The 24,416-nt window shown below is 48.0% G+C and overlaps 2 protein-coding genes across 5 annotated transcripts in view; one reads left to right on the plus strand and one right to left on the minus strand.

Annotated features, from left to right (window-relative positions):
* The window catches only part of CCDC63 (coiled-coil domain containing 63), a 59,419-nt gene extending 55,819 nt beyond the window's left edge, over positions 1 to 3,600 (plus strand). For 3 of the 4 annotated variants that reach the window (XM_021922924.2, XM_021922922.2, XM_021922921.2), the window contains 2 exons: positions 552 to 755; positions 3,396 to 3,600. In XM_021922924.2, coding sequence (XP_021778616.1) covers positions 552 to 755; positions 3,396 to 3,541 — 350 coding nt within the window. In that variant the 3' untranslated portion in view covers positions 3,542 to 3,600. Of the gene's footprint in view, positions 1 to 551; positions 756 to 3,366 lie in introns of all 4 variants that reach the window. The other variant, XM_021922923.2, reaches the window with a different exon arrangement.
* A 3,188-nt stretch (positions 3,601 to 6,788) lies between these two features.
* MYL2 (myosin light chain 2) lies at positions 6,789 to 16,645 on the minus strand. The gene is made up of 7 exons (XM_003907162.3): positions 16,455 to 16,645; positions 15,026 to 15,115; positions 11,641 to 11,716; positions 10,113 to 10,217; positions 9,192 to 9,270; positions 9,041 to 9,089; positions 6,789 to 7,124 (listed from the first exon to the last, which is right to left on the minus strand). Exons 1-7 carry the CDS (start codon positions 16,455 to 16,457, stop codon positions 7,026 to 7,028), a joined length of 501 nt encoding a protein of 166 aa, XP_003907211.1. The 5' UTR covers positions 16,458 to 16,645; the 3' UTR covers positions 6,789 to 7,025.
* Between the last annotated feature and the right edge of the window lie 7,771 nt (positions 16,646 to 24,416).

Raw genomic sequence — 24,416 nt, forward strand, 5'->3', positions numbered from 1 at the left:
AGTCAGAGGCCAGGCACGATGGCTCACGCCTGTAATCCCAGCACTTTGGGAGGCCGATACAGAAGGATCACTTGAGACTAGGAGTTCAAGACCAGCCAGACACGGTGTCTACAAAAAATACAAAAATTAGCCGGGCATGGTGTCATATGTCTTTGGTTGCAGCTACTCGGGAGGCTGAAGCAGGAGAATCACTTGAACCTGGGAGTTTGAGATCGCAGTGAGCCAAGATCATGCCACTGCACTCCAGCCTGGGCAACAGAGCCAGACCTTGTTTACAAAAACAAAAACAAAAACAAAAACAAAAAAAGTCAATTATTTTTCTCTCAAGAACCAAATTTCAGCCTCTAAGGGTGAGGAGTGATGTTGTCCTGTTGAGAATGCATGGTGACACCCAGGAGAAAGCCTTGTCCTTGTCAGAGGTCAGATCCCGCACCTCCTGTACTTCCTGCTCCTCCCCACCTTCTGCAGTGGGGGCGCCACCCCCAGCGCCCCCAGCGCCCCCAGGTCTAGGTCTCTCAGCAGCCATCTTGGTCCTACTTTTTGTTCTCCAGCCATCATTGAAAAGAAGACCAATGACCTGCTGCTGTTGGAGACCTATAGGCGCATCCTGGACATGGAAGGGGCAGAGGCTGAGATCACGCCACCCTTCCTCAACCCTTTCTGGGGTGGCTCTGCCCTCCTCAAGCCCCCAGAACCCATCAAAGTCATCCCCCCAGTGCTGGGGGCTGACCCCTTCGGCGACAGGTTGGATGATGGTGAGTTCTCTCTCTCAATCTGTGCAGGTTGCTGGGAAACCTGTGCCTTCAGGTCTGGGGAGGCCTTGTCCAGGCGCCCGAGGGGGTCTGCAGTGTTGAACCTCGTTTTCCCCTCTTTATGAGCCATTGTGGCCTGCCAGTTCCCTTGGGTGCATTCTTGGCTGTGGTCACTTGGTATCATTTGCTTGGGGACTTTTCTCTCTATGATGCTAGGGTGACACAGATCCTGAAGTTCAGTTATTTTGGATATTTTTAAAAGTCAAAACTACCTTTTGATCATTTAAAATGAACCTTAAAATATCAAAAGTTTACAAATTGGCAAGTTATGGGTAGACATAGTTCCCAGACCCTGTGTCTCACGCTCACCCTATCTATGCTCCTGAGTCTCACTCGCCTATGACCTCCCTTTCCCTGACCCATTGTGCCTCTAGGACCCATCCTTGGCCCCTCCCCATTTTTGTCCCCTAACCCCACGGTTGAAGCAGCTTCAACCTGGTCCATGCCAGAAGCGAAATGGTCAACCGTGGTTCTTCCAATACTGGCCCATTGATCTTCTTCTTTTCCAAGGTGGAACCTCACTCATCCCCCTCATGCAGAGAGCCAGGCCTTCACTCTGAAGGTGGGATTGAAATTGGCCTCACCTGCTTTTTGGAGAGCAGTTTGGCCACATATATGGGAACCGATCCTTCCAGAAGGACTTACTCAAGGGTCGAAGGTGAAAGGTGGAGGCTGTTCACTGTAGCTCCAAACTGGCAACAAGTGTAATGCCCACCCCTTAGAGATTGGTTAAATAAGGTCCAGCTCAACCACCCATGCAGTGGAATTCTAAGCAGCCCCAAAAATGAGGCATAGGGCCAATATGAAGAGACTAGGAAGATGCCCTTGATATTAAGACAAAAGGGAAAACAGTCAGTTGCACGACAATTGTCTGGGCATCCTGAGAAGTACTGTATTGTATAATCCCATCTTTCGAAAAACATTCTCTACATATGCGTGCAATACACAGGCACACACATGCGTGTATATATGTGCTTGTGTGTATATGTGTATAGATGTGTGTATGTGTGTATATGTATGTGCGTGTGTGTATGTGTATATATAGGTGTGTGTGTATATATGTGCATGTGTGTATATGTGTATATATAGATGTGTGTGTATATATGTGCGTGTATATGTGTATATATAGATGTGTGTATGTGTGTATATATGTGTGTGTGTATATGTATATATATAGATGTGTGTGTATGTGTGTATGTATGTGCGTGTGTGTATATGTGTATATACAGATGTGTGTGTATATATATGTGCATGTGTGTATATGTGTATATATAGATGTGTGTGTGTATATATATGTGCATGTGTGTATATGCCAGTAGTCCTCAGTCAGGGGCGATTTACCCTTTATGGGACATTTGGCAATATCTGAAGATATTTTTGGTTGTCACAACTGAAAGTGATGGTGTTGCTGTCATTTAGTGGCCATAGATGCTGCTAAAAATCTCACAATGCACAGGACAGCACTTCACAACCCTGATACGTAATAAGAGATATAAGACATCTGAGAGAGGGGGAGGGAGAGGGAGAGAAAGAGGAAGGCTCAGAGGCAGGAAGAGGAGGAGGAGGAGGAGGAAGGGAGGGAGGGGCGATGAGAGAAAGGGAAGGAGGAAGGTTTCTAGATTATGCATAAAAAACCAGAGGTGTATAAGCCACCTGTTACAGTGGATGATTGTGGATGGTGGTTTGCAGATAACGTTGCATTTCTAAGTTAAACAATTCTGTATTGTTTGAAATTTTCTCTTACAATGACCTTGCATGACTTTAGTAAGTAGAGAAAAAAATCAATTTTTAAAAAGCTGCCGCCATTTCTCTGAGCGGGATAGACCCCCAATAAGCACATGTGCACACACACACATGCACACAACACATGCGTACACACATGCACACACAGAGATCCTGTGTGTTTCAGCTGAAGAGACTGAAATGCGGCAGGAGTGAAAGCTAGGCCAGATGACACCCATCTCAGCACAACTTCCACCACCCTTTCAGTTCCTAAAAGGCTGGGGGGAGAGGTGGGCAGAGCTGCTGGTGGGTTGTCCTCACAAGGTCGGAAATGTACGGATACTGTCTTCACCTCTGTTCACGGGAATGTCGATGAACTTTAGTTTCTCCCAGCCCACTGGCCTCTATGGCCTACAGGTGTGAATTAGAAGAGGGGCCACTTTTGGGTAGATTAATTAGAAAAAGGTGCCCCTTCTGGGTAGCTATGGCTCAGCAATCAAGTGGGGGCTGGATTTCAACCCATCTGTCTACCCCTCTCCTCTAAGTGTCTTTGTGTAGTGCACATCCTGAACAACTGCACATGGTGGCCCTAACTCCTTAACATTAAACCAAATATTCGTCACATCCTTGTCTGGGAGGAAAACTAGTCATTGTCTGGGCAGCCCCGAGAAGTATATTTCTGTTCATTCTCCCCTCCTTGAAACCTGAGAATTTCCAGACTCCACTCCCCAATGCTATGGAGGGATGCCAAACCAGGCTTGGCCATCCCTGCCTTGGGCAGAGAGACAGAGTCACTGGGAAGGTAGCCCCAGCCCTGGGTTTGATTTCCCAGCACCTCACACAAACCTGGTCTTGGTGCAGTGGAACAGCCCCTGGATCACAGCAGCCTTCGGCAGCTGATTCTCGACAATTACATCCTGAAGGAGAACCGGAGTAAGGAAGTGCGCGGAGACAGCCTGCCTGAGAAAGTGGATGACAGCAGGTCCAGGAAGAGGGTAACCATGTGAGGTGCATGCATGGGGCCACCTTTGCACAATAACTGAAAAAATAAATGTTTTGTTCTGTAGCCTCGTGCCTGTCACACGCATTACTAAGGGCTTTGGGTGCTGGGGCCACCTCTGGGCTGGGACCGAGGAGTGAGAAGTAAAAGCGGGAGCAGGGGGCGGGAACCGTGTGAGGCCATCAAGGCCCCTGGACACCTCTGAGCTGGAGACCAACACAGGCCACCCCCAGACATGCAGAGACACAGATGCAGACGCGGTCCACCAGGTGTAACGGACTAGCCCGGGGGAGGGGCCATGCTGGAGCCAAAGTGTGGATCCTGAGACGCCGCTGGCCACCCGAGGTGTGGCAAACACTTGCGGATGGGAAGTGGGAGCTGGGGGCATGCTGGATCTGCTTCTGTGGGTGTGTCTCTGTGTACATGTGTGTATATCTGTGTTTCTGAGTCTGTGTCTCTGTGTGTTTGTGTCTGTGTGTCTGTATATATGTCTGTGTGTCTGTATCTCTGTGTATCTGAGTGTCTCTGTGTGTGTCTCAGAATCTGTGTGCATCTCTGTATGCCTCTGTCTCTGTCTCTGTGTCTGCACCTGTGTGTGTCTCTGTGTATCTGTGTGTCTCTGCGTGTCTGTATCTGTGTGCATCTCTGTATGCCTCTGTCTCTGTCTCTGTGTGTCTCTGCATGTCTGCACCTGTGTGTGTCTCTGTATGTCTCTGTGTGTCTGTATCTGTGTGTCTCTGTGTGTATTTATGTGTCTCGGTATCTCTTTGTATGTCTCTGTATGTCTGTTTCTGTGTCTCTGCATGTCTGTATCTGTGTGCATCTCTGTATCTCTGTGTGTGTCTCTGTATGTCTCTGTGTGTCCCTATCTGTGTGTCTCTGCATGTCTGTATTTGTGTGTGTCTCTGTATCTCTGCGTTCATCTCTGTATGTCCCTGTATCTCTGTCTCTGTGTGTTCTGTGTGTCTCTGCATGTCTGTACCCATTCTTGGGATTCTCTTTCTTCTTCTTCTTTTTTTTTTTTGAGACAGAGTTTGGCTCTGTCACCCAGGCTGGAGTGATCTCAGCTCAGTGAGTGGTGTGATCTCAGCTCACTGTGTATCTGTGTGCATCTCTGTGTCTCTCTGTGTGTCTCTGCATGTCTCCATCTCTGCGTGTGTCTGTCGTGGGTGAGCATGTCACTGCAGATCTGAGTGCACAGTGTCCTGCCCAGAACCACGCACTGCCCTGGAGTGTCCTGAGTCCCGCCTTCTTGGTGCCGGACTGCATCTCTGACCACAGGAGCCCGGGGTATGAGGGTCTCAGCCTGGACCGACTCTGGAGTGCAGGGAGGCTGTGAGGGGCAAGGGTCACCACAGGGTGTGGGGCATCCTGGGTCATGGGGTGGGGCCGTGACTCCCCTGGGTCCCTGCCCACGAAGCCTGCTTTGAAAGGGGCCCCAGGTCTCTGCAGCCAGAAGACAGTTTCGTTCATCCTGTCGCTGGCTCGGCCCTGAGCTCCTGCCACGGATGGCACTGTTGCCATTGTCAAGCCTGGAGGACTGGCCCTAACTGTGGCTCCTCTGGCCTCCTGAGCCCTCCTGCCTTCACTGTGACCCCAGCTCCACTCTGTCACCAAATTTCAGCTTGTTCCCATCACGTCATTGACTTGGGCTGTGTTCTTAGGTTCTTGGGATTCTCTCTTTTCTTTTGAGACGGAGTTTGGCTCTGTCGCCCAGGCTGGAGTGATCTCAGCTCACTGCAACCTCCTCCTTCTGGGTTCAAGTGATTCTCTTGCCTCAGCCTACTGAGTACCTGGGATTACAGGCATGTGCCACCATGCCCAGTTAATTTTTGCATTCTTGGTAGAGACGAGGTTTTGCCATTTTAGCCAAGCTGGTCTCGAGCTCCTGAACTCAAGCAACCCGCCCGACTCGACCTCCCAAAGTGCTGGGAGGGTTCTTGGAATTCTCTTGAAAACCTGAAGTGCCTGAAGTCCATTCCCTGCTGCTTCTCGGGTTTTCCTCCGGGGAATCTTCCCGCCCATCTCTAGGCCATATGGTTCAGGAGGGCTCTGATTTCAACCCCAGCACAGGGCTGATCAGTTGAGCCAGGCCCGTCCATCCATCAGAGCACTGCCTTTGCCAGTCCATGGTGATTGGTTCAGGGGTCAGGTGCCCCAGAGGGATCCCACGAGGCCCTGTTCTGAGGTTTGTGTGGAGTTGGGAGAGAGAGGAGTATGCTCTTCTAGGATTGCTAAGGGGCTGGAAAGGGGGCAGGAACTGCTCTTAATTATTTTGCCACTGCCGAGAGCAGAGCAACATGACAGGAAACAGAGGCCTCCCCAGCCTCTGAGGGCACTGTCTGGGCTCCTAGATGCAACTGTGCCTGAAGCCCTTGGACTTCTTAGTTATTTGAACCTATTTCTTTTTCTTTTTCTTTTTTTTTCCTTTTCTAAGAGACAGAGTCTCACTCTGCCACCCAGGCTGGAGTGCAGTTCACTGCAGCCTCAACCTCCTGGGCTCAAGCGATCCTCCCACCTCAGCCTCCTGGGTAGCTGAGACCACAGGTGCACACCACTATGCCTGGCTGTTTATTTTTTGTAGAGATTGGATCTCACTATGTTGCCTAGGCTGGTCTCAAACTTTTGGGCTCAAGTGATCCTCCTGCCTCAGCCTCTCAAAGTGCGGGCATCACAGGGATGAGCCACCACACCTGGCCCTATTTGTTTCTTACATTGGGAATCTTGCAGCCATAATAGACCTGAATGCTTCAACCATGACTGTGGTCACTCAAAGTCAAGGGTCAACTCACATCCAGGCCTGGGCCCCAGACAGGGTCAGAAGTCAGTATCACTCCCCTAGTTTGCTAGGGAAGAAGTACAGACAACTTCTACTTTATCTGAAACTAGAAATCACTCTCTTAGAATTGGCAGGTGTGATTACTGTTGAAGGAGCTATGTTCCTACCATGTGTCAGGCCACTTCCTTCTTGTCACTGTCACTGGCAGGAGAGGCATTCCGATGGCATCCTAAGGGAAGGATGTCGTGGAAGCAAGGCCCTCTAAATGCTTGAGCTCTTTGGAAGAGAGGGCTGTGGTCATCCAGGTAACATTCCAGTAAAACATGGTCCTTAATAGAAACAGTTTTGAGTGGCTGCAAAGGTCTACCTTAAATAAAGAGTCACCAAGATTCAATAATGACTGCAAGGCTGTCACTAACTCATCTGCTTTCACCTTCCTTACTTGAGGCACTATCTGTCAGAGAAATGTCATGACTAAATACACAACCTCCTGTTTATTGTAACATGGCCTCTGGATAGATTTCCATCTCTAGGATGTGCGGCCATGAGGTTATCTGTAGCCACCCAGGCTGCAAAGAAGATGGAAGTGGATAAATGGGGCAGCCACACAGCTAACAGACAAGGTGGGGACAGAAGCAGTACTGGGGGGAGAGAGATGAGGGCACGGACCACTCTGCAAAGACGAGCCCAGGGCGCAGCAGCCAGCCCCCTCCTAGTCCTTCTCTTCTCCGTGGGTGATGATGTGCACCAGGTTCTTGTAGTTCAAGTTGCCAGTCACGTCAGGGGGGAAGGCGGCGAACATCTGGTCAATCTGCAATGAGCCAGCAAGACATGCTAAGGATGAGGGGAGGGGAACTGAGACAGAGGGTGGGGGGTTGTGGGCGGGGCCTGAGTGGACGGGTAGCTGGGGTGGGGGATGGGAACATGGGCCACTCAGAGGGTCCTCCAGAGAAGGACTTCCCCAGCTGCTGCAGGGCCCCCTCGCCCAAGGTCATGCCCTTTCTGGGGCAGCCTACAGCCAGCGGATGGGATTGGTGTGGGGGTATAAAGGCGCGGCCATCTCGCCCAACTTGGTGCCTCCCAGGAGAGCTATTGAATGAGCTCCCTGCCTGGGGAGTCAGCGGTGCTGGTCTTTGGGCCTGAATCTTGGCTCAACTTCTTCCTTCATGCACTTTTCCTTCCTTGCCCTTCCCTGTTCTTCCCTGACCTCAAGGGCCCTCCCAAATAAACATCATGCAGAGATGTCCCTGGAAACCCAGCCTTCCACCAGCATCACAAACTCAAGAGTTTCAAGGGGCCAGGCAGGTGATTTAAGAGAGCAGGATAGGTCCTGTGGCTAAATGGAGACACATGGCAATCTAAAAAGGTGACATGAAGGTGGCCACAGGGACCAGGGCATCAGAAATCTAGATTTTTGTTTTTATACAAACTTTCCCCATTTAAAAAGCATTGGCTAGTTTTTTTAAAAAACCATACTGGCTATTCATAGCCAGCACTTGTATTGCCTTTGCCACAAGTTCACATTTTCCCCACATTAACGTATCAAATCCTTGCAATCTCCTATGAGGTAGCTTCTATTATCATTCCCACTTTACAGATGAGGAAATTGAGGTGCAGTGAGGTTAAGGAGCTTGTTCAAAGCCCACAGCAGGTGGAAAGTGAAGGCAGCCCTTTTAGCTGCTTGAATTTTTGGGGAGGGGAAATCTACATACAATTTTTAGTAAAATGTGGAACTTGATGGAGAGAGGCCTGTGAGGCTATGAGGGGGCATTTAAAATCAACTCATTAAGGTTCACTAGTAAGGTTGACGGCACCATTGCTTGCTCATACAGAAGCTTTGGCAAATGAGCAAAAATGCCCCTTCTACCAAACTCACTACCGCATCTCCAGAAAAAGGTCACTGAGTTAAAAAAAAATTATTACCAGACAGTTTACTGCCAGTTCTGGAAAGCTGTTGCAACAAATACACAGTCTGATGACTGTGTATTTTCTAGATGTCAGTTTTATGAAACTGACATCTAGAAGAGTTGTTCAGTGCACAACTCACATGACAGTATGTGGCAGCCCTTCACACTACAATAATTTCATGCTCTAAGCAGGTCTCTATGCATCGTGAGGAAGGCAGAACCTGCAGTCACATAGACCTAGGTTTGAATCCAGGTCCTGGCATTTACTATTAGTTTTGTTATCTTATTTTATTTTATTTTTGAGATGGAGTCTTGCTCTGTTGCCCAGACTGGAGTGCACTGGCGTGATCTCGGTTCACTGCAACCTCTGCCTCCCGGGTTCAAGTGATTCTCGTGCTGTGCCTCAGCCTCCTGAGTGACTGGGAATACAGGCGTCCACCACCATGCCCAGCTAATTTTTGTATTTTTAGTAGAGGCAGGGTTTCATCATGTTGACCAGGCTGGTCTCAAACTCCTGGCCTCAAGTGATCCTCCTGCCTCGGCCTCCCAAAGTGCTGGGATTACAGGTGTGATTGTTGTTATTTTAGACAAGTGACTTTACTTCCCTGAGTCTCAGTTTGCCCATCTGTATATTGGGAGTTATGCTAGTCCCTACCTCATAGGGTGGCAGAGAATGAAATGAGGCCAGGGCTCAGAAGACGATAGCTGGTTCCCTGTCAGTGTGGGGTCAGGGGTGCTTTAGACAAGAGGGGGAGATAGAGCCCCCCAGAGGGAGAACCCAGGAGCTGGGGTACAGGGAGTGCTTGAAGGACCCCATTACCTCCTCCTTGGAAAACCTCTCCGCCTGCGTGGTCAGCATGTCCCGAACGCTGCAGAGAGAGAGGAAAGCAGGTGTTGGTGTCAGTTGTGCATGTGTAGTGGGGCAGGGGGGCAAGCAGGGAACCCCCTTCCTCCCCACAGACCCCACTCACTAATCAGCCTTCAGCACCCCTTTGCCTTCAGGGTCAAACACTTTGAATGCGTTGAGTATGGTTTCCTCAGGGTCCGCTCCTGAAACGGAACACAGGGGTTACATGTACTGGGGGTGGCTGGGAACCACTGGCACCCCAGGCAGCTGGGCCCAAGTTCCCCCAGAGATGAAGGGGCCAGAGCAAGGCTGCTTTGCATGGAGGAAAAATACCCTGCTTTCATCTGATCCCTGAGCCTCTATTTTGAAAGAGAGGGCTGAGAACCCACGGTCAAACATCATCTAGATTCGAAAGCCTGGGATTCGAATCTTAACTCTGGCACTTGCTAGCCGTGTGGCCTCAGACAAGTGACTTTCTGTCTCTTAGTCTCAGTTCCCCATCTGTAAACTGAGGATAAGAATAGAGCGCACCTCCTAGTTGCTGTTAAGTGGGGTAATGCGTATAAAGTGGTTAGCATGAGGTCTGACTTAGGTTAAGTCCTGGAGCAATGTTAGTTGCTGTGTTTTTGTTTTGTTTTGTTTTGTTTTGTTTTGAGACAGAGTTTCACTTTGTTACCCAGGTTGGAGTGCAGTGGCACAATCTCGGCCCACTGCAACCTCTGCCATCCCAGTTCAAGGGATTCTCCTGCCTCAGCCTCCTGAGTACCTGGGACTACAGGTGTACACCACCGTGCCTGCTAATTTTTTGTGTGTTTTTAGTAGAGATGGGGTTTCACCATGTTGGCCAGGCTGGTCTTGAACTCCTGACCTCAAGTGATCCACCCACTTCGGCCTCTGAAAGTGCTGGGATTACAGGCATCAGCCACTGCGCCCAGCCAAACTGCTGTTTTCATTATTTTTTCCAATGGTGCTTTATCTCTTTTAAAGTTAACGATCTTCTGTCAGCCCCCCAAAGAAACATAGACACACACACACACGACCTTACCCTTAAGTTTCTCCCCAAACATTGTGAGGAACACGGTAAAGTTAATTGGACCCGGAGCCTCCTTGATCATTTCATCAATTTCTTCATTTTTCACGTTCACACGCCCTAGGGTAGGAAACACACACTCAGGGACTCAGAGCTGGGGGAGAAAGAGCCATTATGACACTGCCATTGGCCCCTGGGATTCCACTTCAAGAAATCTAGTCTAGAAATAATCGGAGATGGGGTGGATGGGGGCAAAGATCTTATGTGAGAAGATGTTCTTGACAGTGTTATTTATAATAACCAAATGACTGGAAGCAACCCTAACATCTGATGTGGGAAGGGGTTCATTATTTACTTATTTTTCTTTGAGACAGGGTCTGGCTCTATCATCCAGGCTGGAGTGCAGTGGTACAATCTCGACTCACTGTAACCTCCGTCTCCCAGGTTCAAGCAATTTTCGTGCCTCAGCCTCCTAAGTAGCTGGGATTGCAGGTGCACGCCACCGTGCCTGGCTAATTTTTGTAGTTTTTTAGAGAGATAGGGTTTTGTCATGTTGCCCAGGCAGGTCTCAAAGTGCTGGGTTCAAGTGATCTTCCAGCCTCCGCCTCCCAAAGTGCTGGGATTACAGGTGTGAGCCGCCATGCCGGCCAGTTCGTTATATTTAAAATAGTGTCTTCAGAACCTGGAACATTTAATGCAGATATTTTCATTTTTCACTCAAATGGGAAAGGCTTGTATTGTAAATTAGCCCTTCACAGTTGGAGGCAGGAGAGACGGATCAGGATCACCTGAGGGAATTTTTTCAAGTTAAACCTGCTGTAACCCACAGCCTTGGAGGTTCTGGTTTACCTGCTCTAGTCCTGCCACAAGCCTACCTTTGTGCAAATAAGAAAAATCTGTCACTTTTTAAGCCAATGTATGTTTTAAGTATAAAAAGCTACACTCACTACAAATGTGAATAGTTCCCTGTAGAATTGTGCAGTGCACCGTCTGCACAGCTGTGTATGGTTGCCCTGAGTTCTACGGTTAGGAGTAAGGTGGTGGTGGGTAGCAGATTAGACATGTATATTTTGAAGAAACTCCATGTACTCGTGCTCACACTGTTGAGATGATACATTTTAGAAGATGAATTCAAAAGAGAATGATTCCAATAATTTAAAAAACTAAAACCCAAACCTAACAGACATGTCTAGAAAGACTTAGAGGAAAGAGGCTGGAATGTTCACAGTGGAATATGACCTTCTGGGTGATGTCATTTTCTCCTTTATACTTTTCTGCATTTTTCCCCATTTCCTGTTGTGAGCTGACATTGCATTCAAAATCACACAAAAAAGTTATTTCAGGAGATAAAAGATATCTGAAGACACTCAAAGGCTAAACACTTCTTTCCCATCCCCTGAAATTTGTCTTAAAGAGCAGTTGTGGTGGAGTTGTTTCTTTGGGAAATGACACCCATCTTGGGCTTTTCTGATGGTCCCACCTCGTGCTCCTCATGGATGTGAGATAAAGAGACCCTCCTGCAGGGCTAGAGGGTGCGACATACCAAGGGCAGCAAAGGTGTCTCTCAGATCGTTCTTGTCGATGAAGCCATCCCTGTTCTGGTCCATGATAGTGAAGGCCTGTGGAAGGGAAGTGATTGGCAGCTCAGCCTGGGAGAAACTGGCAGAGTTGCCCAAGAAGTTGGGCCAAGGACTTGGCAGGAGTGGATTCTGGGATCTTCAAAGATCATTGCAGGACCTCAGATCAAAAGTCAACAATTGAAGATAATCCAACAATTTCTTCAAAATGTTAGGCCTCGTGTTATCATATGACCCAGACATTCCACTGCTAGATATATACCCAAGAGAAATGAAAACATGTCCACATAAAAGCCTGTACACAAGGCTGGGCATGGTGGCTCATGCCTATAATCCCAGCACTTTGGGAGGCCTAGGCTGGTGGGTCACTTGAGGTCGGGAGTTCAAGACCAGCCTGGCCAACATGGTGAAACCCCATCTCTATGAAAAATAGAAAAATTAGCCAGGCGTGGTGGCGCATGCCTGTAATCCTAGCTACTTGGGAGGCTGAGGCAGGAGAATTGCTTGAACCCGGGAGGCGGAGCTTGCAGTGAGCTGAGATCATGCCACTGAACTCCAACCTGGATGACAGAGCAAGACTCCATCTTGAAAAACAAAAACAAAACCAAAAACAACCTGAACACAAATGTGTGTAACAGCATTGTTCACAGTAGCCCAAAACTGAAAGCAACCTACACGTCCATCAGCTGATGAATGGATAAACCAAATGTGGTCTGTCCATACAATGGAATATTATTCAGCCATAAAAAGGAAGGAAATTCCTACAAAGATTACAACATGGATGAGCCTTAAAACATATGTGAAAGAAGTCTGACACAAATACCACATATTGTATGATTCAATTTCTATGAAATGTCCAGAACAAGAAATTCATGGAGACAGAAAATGGATTAGCGGTTGCCAGGGGCTGGTGGGAGAGGGAGGAGCAGGAAGTGACTGCTAATGGGTATGGGGTTTCTTTCTGGGGTGATGGAAATATTCTGAAAGTAGATAGTGGTGATGGTTGCACAACTTTGTGAGTATACTACAAACCACAAAACAGCACACTTAAAAGATGAATTTTATGATATGCAAATTATACCCCTATAAAGCTATTTATTTATTTATGAGAAAGAGTCTTGCTATGTCGCCCAGGCTGCAGTGCAATCTGGTGTGATCTCGACTCACTGCAACCTCCACCTCCCGGGGTCAAGCGATTCTCCTGCCTCAGCCTCCCGAGTAGCTGGGACTGTAGACACGCACCACCAATGCCCAGTTTATTTTTGTTTAGTAGAGTCAGGGTTTCACCATTTTGGCCAGGCTAGTCTCAAACTCCTGACCTCAAGTGATCTGCCCACCTCGGCCTCCCAAAGTGCTGGGATTACAGGTGTGAGCCACTGTGCCTGGCCCATGATTCCTCATTTGTGAAATACTTGGGCATTTATAAAGTTCTGAGAACCTCCCTGGCCGCCAGCTGAGACAGATTACTGGTCCCATTTTACAGGCAGGGCAGGCTAGGGAGTGGGGAGGTCAGATGAAACACCAGTTTTTAGCTTTTTAAAAAAATAATAGCTTTAGGCCAGGTGCAGTGGCTCACGCCTGTAATCCCAGCACTTTGGAGGCCAAGGCAGAAGGATCACTTGAGGCTAGGAGTTTGAGACCAGCCTGGCTAACACAGTGAAACCCTGTCTCTAGTAAAAATACAAAAAAATTAGCCAGGCATGGTGGTGAGTACCTGTAATCCCATTTACTCAGACAAACAAACAACAAACAAACAAACCCAAATGGGGAATCCTGGCTACGTGTTTTGAGCTCTTTGCATCCCCTGCCCACACCCCCCGTAGCTGATTCCGGGGGTTGGGAAAAGAGGCGGGTGTAGCTTTCTCCCTGGAAGGTGACGATCTCAAGTTCAGATATGACACTTGTCTCAGGAATTTCTCTTTCCCTATGGGACACAGCATTCCTGCAATCTGAATGTTAGTGAGGACAAAAGGTACAACTGCTCATTTCCTGTTTCGAAGCCCAAATGGTTTCCCCTTTGATATAAAGCACGTTAGGGCAGGGTGTAGCGGCTCACGCCTGTAATCCCAGCACTTTGGGACGTCAAGGCAGGAGAATTGCTTGAGCCCAGGAGTTTGAGACCAGCCTGGGCAACACAGGGGGACTCAATCTTTACAAAAATCACAAAAATTAACTGGGCACGGTGGTGTATACCTGTGGTCCCAGCTACTCAGGAGGCTGAGGTGGGAGGATCGATTAATCTGGGAGGTTGAAGTTGCAGGGAGCCATGGTTGTGCCACTGCACTCCAGGCTGGGTGACAGAGCCAGACTCTGCCACACACACACACACACACACAAAAGCAGACTGATCTCTTTAGCATCAGTTTAGCATAGTTCCCTCTGGACAGCCAGGTAGTAATGTGGATGAGTCAGTGTGAGCCCTCACAACTGCTGGAAAATGAGTTCCGAGCCTGTCCTTCCAAGCCTGTGTGCAGTTTGGTCTAATTGGTACTTGGGTTCTCTTCATAAGGTCCATTGCCATCGAATGCGATGGGGTTTCAAACGGGGCTAGTGGTTAATAATCAAAGACTGTAACATTTAAAACCCAGAAGATACTGCTTTTTACCTCTCAGACTGGCAAAAACAATTGTGACTATTAATACCCAGTGTTGATGGAAATGTGGGGAAAGGCACTCTTCTTGAGACTGCTGGGCATAGGAATTAGTGCTGTGATTTTGGGGGGCAATTCGGACCAGCAGTTCTGCCTGTTTTTAGTTCTTTTGTTGTTGTTGTTTTAAGTTCCTTTGACCCAGCAGTTCTGCTTTTAGGACTTTACTCCCAAGAAGTAACCAGAGATACAAGCAAAGAGGTGTTATTTATAATAGTAAAACATTATAAACAAATGTCATATTTAACCATAGAAAAATGGTTTAAATATATGATAGGAAATGTTAATGGTGAATTTCTCAAAGAAAAAAATGCAGGTAGTAATCAGTGGGCACAGAAGATTATAATTTTGTTTAATACACATATACATAGATAACAAAAATGGCTTGAAGGGTATATACCAAAATGCGAACTGATTATCTCTAGGTAATAGAATTTTAGGTAGTTTTTATTTCCTTTTTTGTGCTTTTCTGAAAAATTTTCTGACATTTTTCAACAAGGAATATATTTTACTTTGATAATCAGCGAAGTTATTAAAAACAGTTTCTTTTAAAAATTTACACATCCATTCGGGCTGAATTTGGGATTGTTTGGAGGACAGAGGCATCTAATGAAAAGTCCCTGCTGGGAATATGGAACAAAAGGAAGGTTCTCCCTCACGGGTGGGATTTCCTTCCATGTGGATGATTCAACAGCTGCACCCACCTCCTTAAATTCCTGGATTTGGGTCTGTTCGAACATGGAGAACACGTTGGAGTTGGTGCCCTGGGCTCTCTTCTTTGCTTTCTTAGGTGCCTGGGGGAAAAAAGCATTGATTAAAAGAGTGAGAGGCTGGGAGTCAAAAAAACTAGATCAGGCCCCTTCTCTGGGTGAGTTCATCTCTGTTGCAGGGCTCAGCTGCCCATCTGTGAAATGCAGGTACAGCGTCCACACTCAGGTCTCAAAACAGTGACGCTGGAGGGAGCAAAGGACACGACATAAAGTTTCTCCAGAGCCTCCTGGTCCCAGGGGATCATAAGCGTTTGTGCATCTTGTAGTGGCTCCTTCATTAACTAGGAGAAGCCACAGGTGTGTCCCTGGGGATGGAGGCCACACCTACAGATCGTCCCTGCAGGATCCAGCCGCTTTTGTTCCGATGCATTTCACAAAAAGCTCAGTAATGCACAGAATGAGAATTGATTGGAGGGAGAGAAAAAGTCAGGCTCACTAAGCCATGATGAATGCCAAGATGAAATGACAGTTCTTCAAGGTGTTAAAACCCAACTGCGCCCCACACCCCACAATTTTCCCTTGATCCAAATGGCAGCAAAACCTCCTCTCTGAATGTCCTGTCCTTGCATCATGTCAACAGGGCAGAGAAGAGCGAGTTGACCTTTCCTCCCCACCCCACTTCTCTCTGACTTTCAATAACAGCAAATGCTTCAATACTCTACATATGTATTATTATTTAATTCTCATAACCGCTCTGTCAAGCGGATACTATTATTATCATCCCCATTTTACAGGGGAGGCAACTGAGGCTCAGAGAGGTTGGGTCACTTGCCCAAGATCGCACAGCCACACACACACAAAAGGCAGAGCTGGAGTTGAACTTGGGTATTGAACTTGGAGAGTTGAACTTGGGCATTCTGACTCCAGAGTTCCTGCCCCTAACCACTCTCCGTCCTGCGCTGACCCTGATTTGGGAGCTGCCCACTTCAGGAGGGGGACACGCAACTCAACAGCACAGGAAGAAAGGTTTTAAATTTGCAAGTTCAAAAGGTGAAAACAAAAACATTCTTTTTCCCAGCTGCCTGAACAAGAGAAAAGAATTACAATTTGATCCTTAAAAGCGTTCAATCCCATTTTGCAAGCCCTGGGAGTTATTGATTCCTTGAGAGGTCAGTAGACAAGCCATAAAAAAGCCAACTCTCTTATTTTGTGTTTGTGAGTCCCCGGGAGCTGCTGTTATTTGTGGCCTATCGGGGCATTGATTGGGGTTCCTCTGTGCGCGCGCAGTCAGCGGGGCTTTTTCCACAAGGGGCTGGAGGCTTTGAGAGCCTCCTTCCTCCGCCTCCGCCGTGGTCCCCTGCTTGTAGTGGCTTCCCCTCCTCGCCCACCCGGCATCATCACGTCCTGGAGCCCTTGTACTCACCATGGTGGAAGGGACCCAGCACTGCCTCCCGAGAAGAATTCCACACTCCGCCCAGCTCTCCGCAGCCCGGGAACAATAAATACTTCCTCCCCATGTTTAAAAATAACCCCATGACCGCTTTTGGCAGTCATAGGTGAGGCGGGCACCACCTAAGGCCCCCCCACCCCATGCCGTTCTTCTGAAGTAAGGGTGGCTCACTCGCCACTGGGTGACACGTGAGCCCCCAAAAAGGCATTCAAGGTTAAAGAGGCAGTAGCTGGGTCATGGTCACGGGGAGAGATGCTGCGCTCTCTGCAGTGCTTGGGCCGGGGACACTTGTGCTTGTCAATTTTGAGAAAGAAAATGGCAGGGAGAGGAGACTGCTAAAATGCTCTGTTTTATCAGCCTGGATCCGGCCTCAGGGCCTTTGCACCTGTGTGCCTTCTACCTGGAATGCCTTTCCGTCAGTCATTGCACGGCTCCTTCCTTCACCTCCTTCATTGCATCTTTGCTCAGATGTCATCTCCTGAGTAAAGCCTCCCCATCCACCCTATTTAAAATAACCATGAAGGCTGGCACTGTGGCTCATGCCTGAAATCCCAGCACTGTGGGAAGCTGAGGCGGGAGGATCGCTTGAGCCCAGGAGTTTGAGAGCAGCCTGGGTAACATAGGGAGATGCCTGTCTCTACAAAAACAAACAAACAAACAAACAAAACCCCCAAAAAACCCCACAAAAACAAAACAAAACAAAAAAAAACAATTAGCTGCTCATAGTGGTGCATGCCTATAGTCTCAGCTATTCAAGAGGCTGGGACAGGAGGATCACTTGGGTCCGGGAGGTTGAGGCTGTGGTGAGCCACGATCACACCACTGCGCTCCAGCCTGGGTGACAGAGCAAGACCCTGTCTCAAAACAGACAAATAACACAGCCACGGACCCGCTGCCCGCGGATCTCCCTTCTCAGCTTTGTTTCTCTGCACAGCGTGAGGTGGTCCTGAACGCTGCCTGCAGTGCACTGACTCATTCTGTTAGGTGCCAGTGGAGCGTCAGCTCAGAGGACGGGGATCACTTTAGTTTCCCTCACCACTGACCGTCTCCCCAGCTCCCAGCTTGTGACGCACACAGCAGCAGCTCAAAAATGAGTATTTGTTGACTGAAGAAATGACAAATCTCATTGACTGAGCGCTGGCACGTGCTGGGCACCATGTGCTCATGGCTCCCACACACAATTTTCCAACCACCCTAGAGGGTGGGGACCACCTCATCATCCGTGCCCCGATTTTACTAATAAGGAAACAAAAGCTCAGAGAGGCAAAGTGAGCTGCTCAGGGTCACACAGTGATGGAGCTGGGCATGGACCCCTTTGGAGGCCCCTTTGTCTCCAGAGTCCAGGCTCTTTGAGGGCCTTGAAAAGAGCAGCTGCTTTCAGAATGCAAGGTGTTGTTATATAATACTTTTACTCAAGACAGCTTTCCTGCTGAGTGCAGTGGCTTATACCTGAAATGCTAGCACTTTGAGAGGCTGAGGCGGGTGAATCACTTGAGTGAGGAGTTCAAGACCACCCTGGCCAACATGATGAAACCTGTCTCTACTAAAAATACAAAAATTAGCCAGGTGTGGTGGCGTGGGCCTGTAGTCCCAGCTACTCAGGAGACTGAGGCAGGAGAATCTCTTGAAGCTGAGAGGCAGAGGTTGCAGTGAGCCAAGATCGCACTATTGCACTCCAGCCCTCCAGCCTGTCTCAAAAAAAAAAAGGACGGGCATGGTGGCTCACACCTGTAATCCTAACAGTTTGGGAGGCCAAGGTGGGTGGATCACCTGAGGTCAGGAGTTCAAGACCAGTCTGGCCAACATGACAAAACCCCATCTCTACTAAAAATACAAAAATTAGCTGGGCGTAGTGGCACTTGCCTGTAATTCTAGCTACTTGGGAGGCTGAGGCAGGAGGATTGCTTGAACCCAGGAGGCGGAGGTTGCAGTGAGCCAAGATCGCACCATTGCACTCCAGCCTGAGTGACAGAGCGAGACTCCATCTCAAATATAAGAACAAAAATACCCCCAAACCAAACCAAAACAACAAAAGATGGCCATCCTCCTATGCCCTTAAAAACGCCTTGGGATTCAGGGAGCAAGAACTCGGGGCTTGGAATCATCGTGGTTATTTAGTGGCCGTGGGTGGCAGGACTGAGTGCCAGAGGTCACACCTCTAAGAAGGAGAATGTCCCTCTGCCCTCCCAGTGGTGTGGGCACAGGGCTGATGGTTGAACCAGCATTCTTTCCCCTTAATGGAGCCCAGCGCAAGGCAGCAAATTTCCCGCCCTTGAGGTGCGTAAGTGTGAGGGGAAGATGGACAAAGAGAAAGTAAACAAATGCACAACCCAGACAGTTCCAGGCAGTGACGGATCTCATGCAGGGATGAGACAGAGGCATGGCAGTGGCCAGGTGAGAGCCTCAGACGGGGACGCAGGTGGGCTCCTCCAAGCAGAGTCTGCAAAGGGGGCTCCAGGCAGCAGGGACAGCACGTGCCTCAAGGCAGGGAGAATTTGGAGGCTTTGAGGAACAGAAGTCCCCTTGGGGCTGGAGTTTTCCAGAACATAAAAAAAAAATCAGTTTTCTTATTAGGTTTTCCGCAAGGTAAAAGGAGGTAAGACCTGGTAAATGGTAGCTATCACTCACTCCCCTTCTCAGGTGGAAAAAACATCTCAATTTTGGGGCACACAAACCCAAGGACCATTTACGGCTGTGATAAAAAAAAAAAAAGGTGTGGGGTTTTTTCCTTCTCTGCAGTCATACATGGGTTAGAATTACCCAGGAGACTCTTCTAACAGTCTTTAATAACAAAAGATGTGTTCATGTGTAGGCACATGTGTGCACAGACAAAAACACGTCTGCACATGCATAGAGACACACAGACACGTGCACGCACACGCATCCACATACGTACAGCGCACACATCAAGAGGAGCTTTTCTGTCCAAGGTTCTCTGACAACACCGGAATAAATGTTTCCCTAGCTAATAGCACACCATGGATTTTCGTTAAAACCCTGTGCGAGCAGTCAGTAGCTCTAACTGGCCAAGTGAAAAGGTTGTTGCAGCCACAGAAGATGTGGAGAGTGTATGATGGGGGTGGGAAGCCCCGGGGTGGGGATTAGGATGGGCTGGGCCCCCAGAGGCGAGTGGGGGTGTGTGTTCCTGAGGGACGCCTGTACAGCCAGGCCTCCAAAAGGGGTACTAGGGGAACAATTCTGGCTGGATAGCAAGAGGAGTTGTCAAACAAGGCACTCACCCTCTCGGGCCTCAGTTTCCTCACCTGGAAAATGGAGATCACACACCCCCATAAGGCTGCTGGGAGGATTAAGTGAGATTGTGTCTAGGGATTCTGGGAACATGGCAGCCTGAATGGGGCATGGAACCACGTGACTGCTGGGACGTGGAACTCATGGGCTGTGGGTTAGGCCTTGGGGCCTGTTGAGAGAGCCAGAGATCCAAAGTCTCTCTCACCAGTGGCTTGTGTTGCCCCGGGGAGCCCACAAGACCAGGGACAAGGCCCTGGGATTGGAGAATCCAGGGAGGACTTGGGTGTTGGTTCTGTGTAAACTTCAGGGGTTCCTTTCAGCATCAGCCTCAAGACCGCAGGGGCTGGGGAGGGAGCGAGTGGGCGGCTGGGGCTGCTGTGCCCTCGAGGCTGGGTGGTGGAGGCCTCTTGCTGTGAAGCACAGGCCCACAGGACCTGAGACCCCTGCCTTTTTGCTATCTGTGGGATTCCTACAGCTAATAAGTTTCCAGCAACCAGACCTAAGTCCCACCGAATAGAAAAATAACTGCTCACTTGAGGTGTCAGAAGCCAGAGAGAAGCACAGTGGGCCGATCCATTAGAATAGCAACTTCTAGAAGAATCAGAAGCTCAAGTGTATTTGTTTCTTATTGCTGCTATAAAAATATTACCGATTTGGTGACTTAAAACAGACAGGGTCTCACCCTGTTGCCCAGGCTGGAGTGCAATGACACGATCATAGCTCACGGCAGCCTCAAACTCCTAGGCTCAAGTGATCCTCCTCACTTGTCCTCCCGAGTAGCTGGGATTACAGTCATGCACCACCATGCTTGGCTAATTAAAAAGGTTTTTTTTGGTAGAGACGGGGTCACATTATGTTGCCCAGGCTGGTCTTGAACTCCTGAGCTCAAGCCATCCTCCTGCCTCGGCCTGCCAAGGTGCTGGGATTACAGGCTCAAGCCACCACACCTGGCAACATATTTAATATCTTGCAGTCACAAATAGGACTGTGTTCCTTCTGAAGCCTCCTGGGGAGAACCCAATTTTTGCCTTTTCCACCTCGGAGGATTCAGAGGTTGGAGCGATGTGGACCACGAAGTGGGGAATGAGGCACCGACATTCCTTGTGGACCACGAGGTCCCCACCTTCCTTGGTTCATGGTCCGCATCACTCCAACCTCTGAATCCAACCTCTCTGACTCCTCTGCTTTCATCTTTTTATTTTTGGTCAGGGGGTGTGGACAGGGTCTCACTCTGTCAACTAGACTAGAGTTCAGTGGCATGATCTCGGCTTACTGCAACCTCTGCCTTCTGGGTTCAAGAAATTCTCCTGCCTCAGCCTCCCAAGTAGCGGGGATTATGGGCACCCGCCACTATGCCCGGCTAATTTTTGTATTTTTTTGGTAGAAATGGGGTTTCACCATGTTGGCCAGGCTGGTCTTGAGCTCCTGAGCTCAAGTGATCTGTCTACCTCAGCCTCCCAAAGTGCTGGGATTACAGGCGTGAGCCACCGCGCCTGGCCCCATTGACAATTTTAAAAGAAGAGATGAAGAGAGGGAAAATATGTGAGTATTCTTCATAGGTACACACTGCTTTTAAGTAAGAATGATGTTAACCCCAAATCAAAGAACATGAATTTACATATAGATATTTATTTGAGCTCCACTATGTGCCGGGCGTGATGTACATCAGTAAAGCTTCATGCAAAGTAAGGGGAGATATATACATATTAAGCTTAAATTCAAGAAAAGTGGAAATTTATGTTCAACTGTATTATGGTACGACAGTCTTCATTTTTGAAAATAGAGCAGTGTATTAATTTCATTATTTTTTAAAGCCCAAGTACTGTTTTGCTCCAAAAAATAAAAATAAAAACAAACCAACAAAAAAACCTTAATTCAAGTGAAACCCAAAATGACTTCCTAGAGCTTTAAGACCTGATTTTCAAACTAAAAATGAAGTGAATGAATTGCAAGGAAGGTTAGTTTTGTTGCAATTTAAATAGTGGCCTAGAAGATGATATCTTGGGAATATCATGAAGCAAAATAACAAAGAAATGCAAATAAAAAACATTCCAGAAACAGAAGCCAAAAGTGAGCAAGTAATACAAGAAAATGTTCTTCAGCACAAAAGAGAACAAAATCTGCGGGATGAAAGAACTCCCAAACTCCAAGCTGGAAGGATAAGGAAAAACACACACGAAGGTGCATCCCAGCAAGATTCACAAACTCCAAGGATTAAGAGCATACCTGGCCTACTTCTGAGCAGAAAGAACATAAGTCTAGTGGAAAAGTCTGGCTGGTGTCGTACTTCTTGGTAACACAGCCAAAAAGGAAACAGAGCACAGAGGGCTCCGACACACAGACCCTAAGCCTGACAAGATATTGATCACCTGCCAGATTGAGGACTGGGGGAATATTTAGTTTTGATTGGCCTGACGTGGTAGCTCAGGGCTTTGTAATCGGACTAGCCAAGGTTTGCATCCAGGCCAGCAATGTGACTTTAGATAGGCTTCTCGCCGAGTCTCAGTTTCCTCCTCTGTAAAGTGTGATAATAACAGTACTCACCTCCTAGGGCTGTTATGAGGATTAAATCAGAGTGTGCATTAAGACACATTTGATCTCTGTGGCTCACACCTGTAATCCCAACACTGTGGGAGGCTGAGGCGGGTGGATCACTTGAGCCCAGGAGTTGGAGACCAGGCTGGGCAACATGGTGAAATCCTGTCTCTACAAAAAAATACAAAGGTTATCTGGGTGTGGTGGTGCACACCTGTATTCCCAGCTACTCGAGAGGCTGAAGTGGGAGAATCACTTGAGCCAGGGAGGTTGAGGCTGCAGTCAGCTGTGTTCACTCTATTGCATTCCAGCCTGGGTGACGGAGCTAGATGGACCCTGTCTCAAAAAAAAAAAAAAAATGTATGAATAAACAGGTAAAAAATGAATCTGAGCTGTGAGAAGTCAGGATAGAGGAGGGTAGTGATGAGGAGGGAACATTAGGAATGGGATTGCCAAGTTTAACCAAAAAAAAAATTATAGAACATCCATTGAGAGCAGAATTTATGATAAGTAAGTAGGGGACGTCTTGGGAGAACTGGGAATGTCACGGATCCTGATCTGGGTGTGTCACGGGCTGCACATTTATTATCCGTGCACTTGTCTCTGTGCATGCTACACGCCACGCCCATAAAATTACATTAATATAATGAGAGCAAGCACATTCTTACTATAAAATAGTTGACCATGTTACAGAAGATATTGACTAAAACGTCCGCTTCCTATCATGACAACCAGAGCCTCTCCAAGAGGAACAGGGTTTGCAGTTTCGTGTGAAGCCTTTCAGATGCCACCTTTTATTCTTTGCTTTTAAAATTGAGATCGCAAAGTGCATGTGTCTTAAGTGTCCAGTGAGACAAGTTTCTACACAGGCGCACACTGTGTAACCACCACCCAGGCCAGGACACAGAACATTCCAGCCCCAGAGCTTTTCCTAGTGTCCCTTCCCAGCCAACCCTCCTGAAAGTCAGCACCTCTTGGCCTCTAGCCCCGTAGATTAGTTTTGCCGTTTCAGAACTTCAGCAGATTCCTTCCAGCCATTTTTAAATTAAAAATTGTATTTAAGAATTTATATTAAAAGTGGCAGAGTTCTCCTTTCCCCTGGCCCAGTTTCCCTGATGTTAACACATGTTACATGACCCTAATACATTGGTTACAAGAAGGAAACTGCTATTGATGCATTACTATTGACCAAACTCCTGGCTTGATTTGGATTTCACCAGGCTTTCCACTATCCTTTTGCTGTTCCAAGATCTAATCCAGCATATCACATTGCATTTAGGTTTCCCAACTCTCTGTCTCTCTCTTTCTCTCTGACACACACACACACACACACAGACATGCACACACAAATATATACTTTTTTCACAATAATGATGTCATACCATGCAACCAGAGATACACATTTTCACATTAATGGTATCATAACTCATACACGTGCACATACCCGCCCCAGCCACCTGAATTTTCCCACTTTATGGTGGCCTTGGAGACCTCCTTTGCAGTCCCTACCTCACTGATGGAGGCTGGTGTGGCCTCCCCTCAAGCTGAGCCAGGCCGTGCAACTGGCACATTTAATACGTGGCACATTTAATACACGCCCAGAGCACCAGAGGTGCCAGTGACAACAAAAACCCAACAAACTTTTTTGGGAGAAAGGATACATACATATATATATATATATTTTTTTTTTTTTTTTTTTTTTATAGAGTCTTGCTTTGTCACCCAGGCGAGAGTGCAGTGGTGTGATCTCAGCTCACTACAACCTCCACCTCCCAGGTTCAAGTGATTCTCGTGCCTCAGCCTCCTGAGTAGCTCTGATTACAGGCGTGCGCTACCACGCCCGGCTAACTGGTGTACTTTTAGTAGAGATGGGGTTTCACCATGTTGGCCAGGCTGGTCTCGAACTCCTGACATCAGGTGATCCACCTGCCTCAGCCTCCCAAAGTGCTGGGATTACAGGCGTGAGCCACCGTGCCCAGCCAATTAATTTTTTTTTTAAGTCAAAATAGCCACCATGGGAAAAAATCCGAACATGGAAGGATGCTCTCCTGCTAGCTGGACCATTAAGTACTGTTTTTATCTTTCGTTTGCTGTCAGGTGGTGACAGTCAGCATCTTTTCAGTCTTTGGGGCATTTAAGGGTTTCAATCCA

The sequence above is a fragment of the Papio anubis genome, chromosome 9, assembly GCF_008728515.1.
Source record: "Papio anubis isolate 15944 chromosome 9, Panubis1.0, whole genome shotgun sequence".
Classification (NCBI taxonomy): domain Eukaryota; kingdom Metazoa; phylum Chordata; class Mammalia; order Primates; family Cercopithecidae; genus Papio; species Papio anubis.

Bases quoted from the DNA above. Each gene is read 5' to 3' on its own strand.
- MYL2 (XM_003907162.3), bottom strand. The intron at 11,717-15,025 runs GTGGGTGCAGCT...TCCCTTCCACAG, and splicing joins AAATCCAGGAATTTAAGGAG to GCCTTCACTATCATGGACCA. The intron at 10,218-11,640 runs GTATGTCGCACC...TTCCTACCCTAG, and splicing joins AGACACCTTTGCTGCCCTTG to GGCGTGTGAACGTGAAAAAT.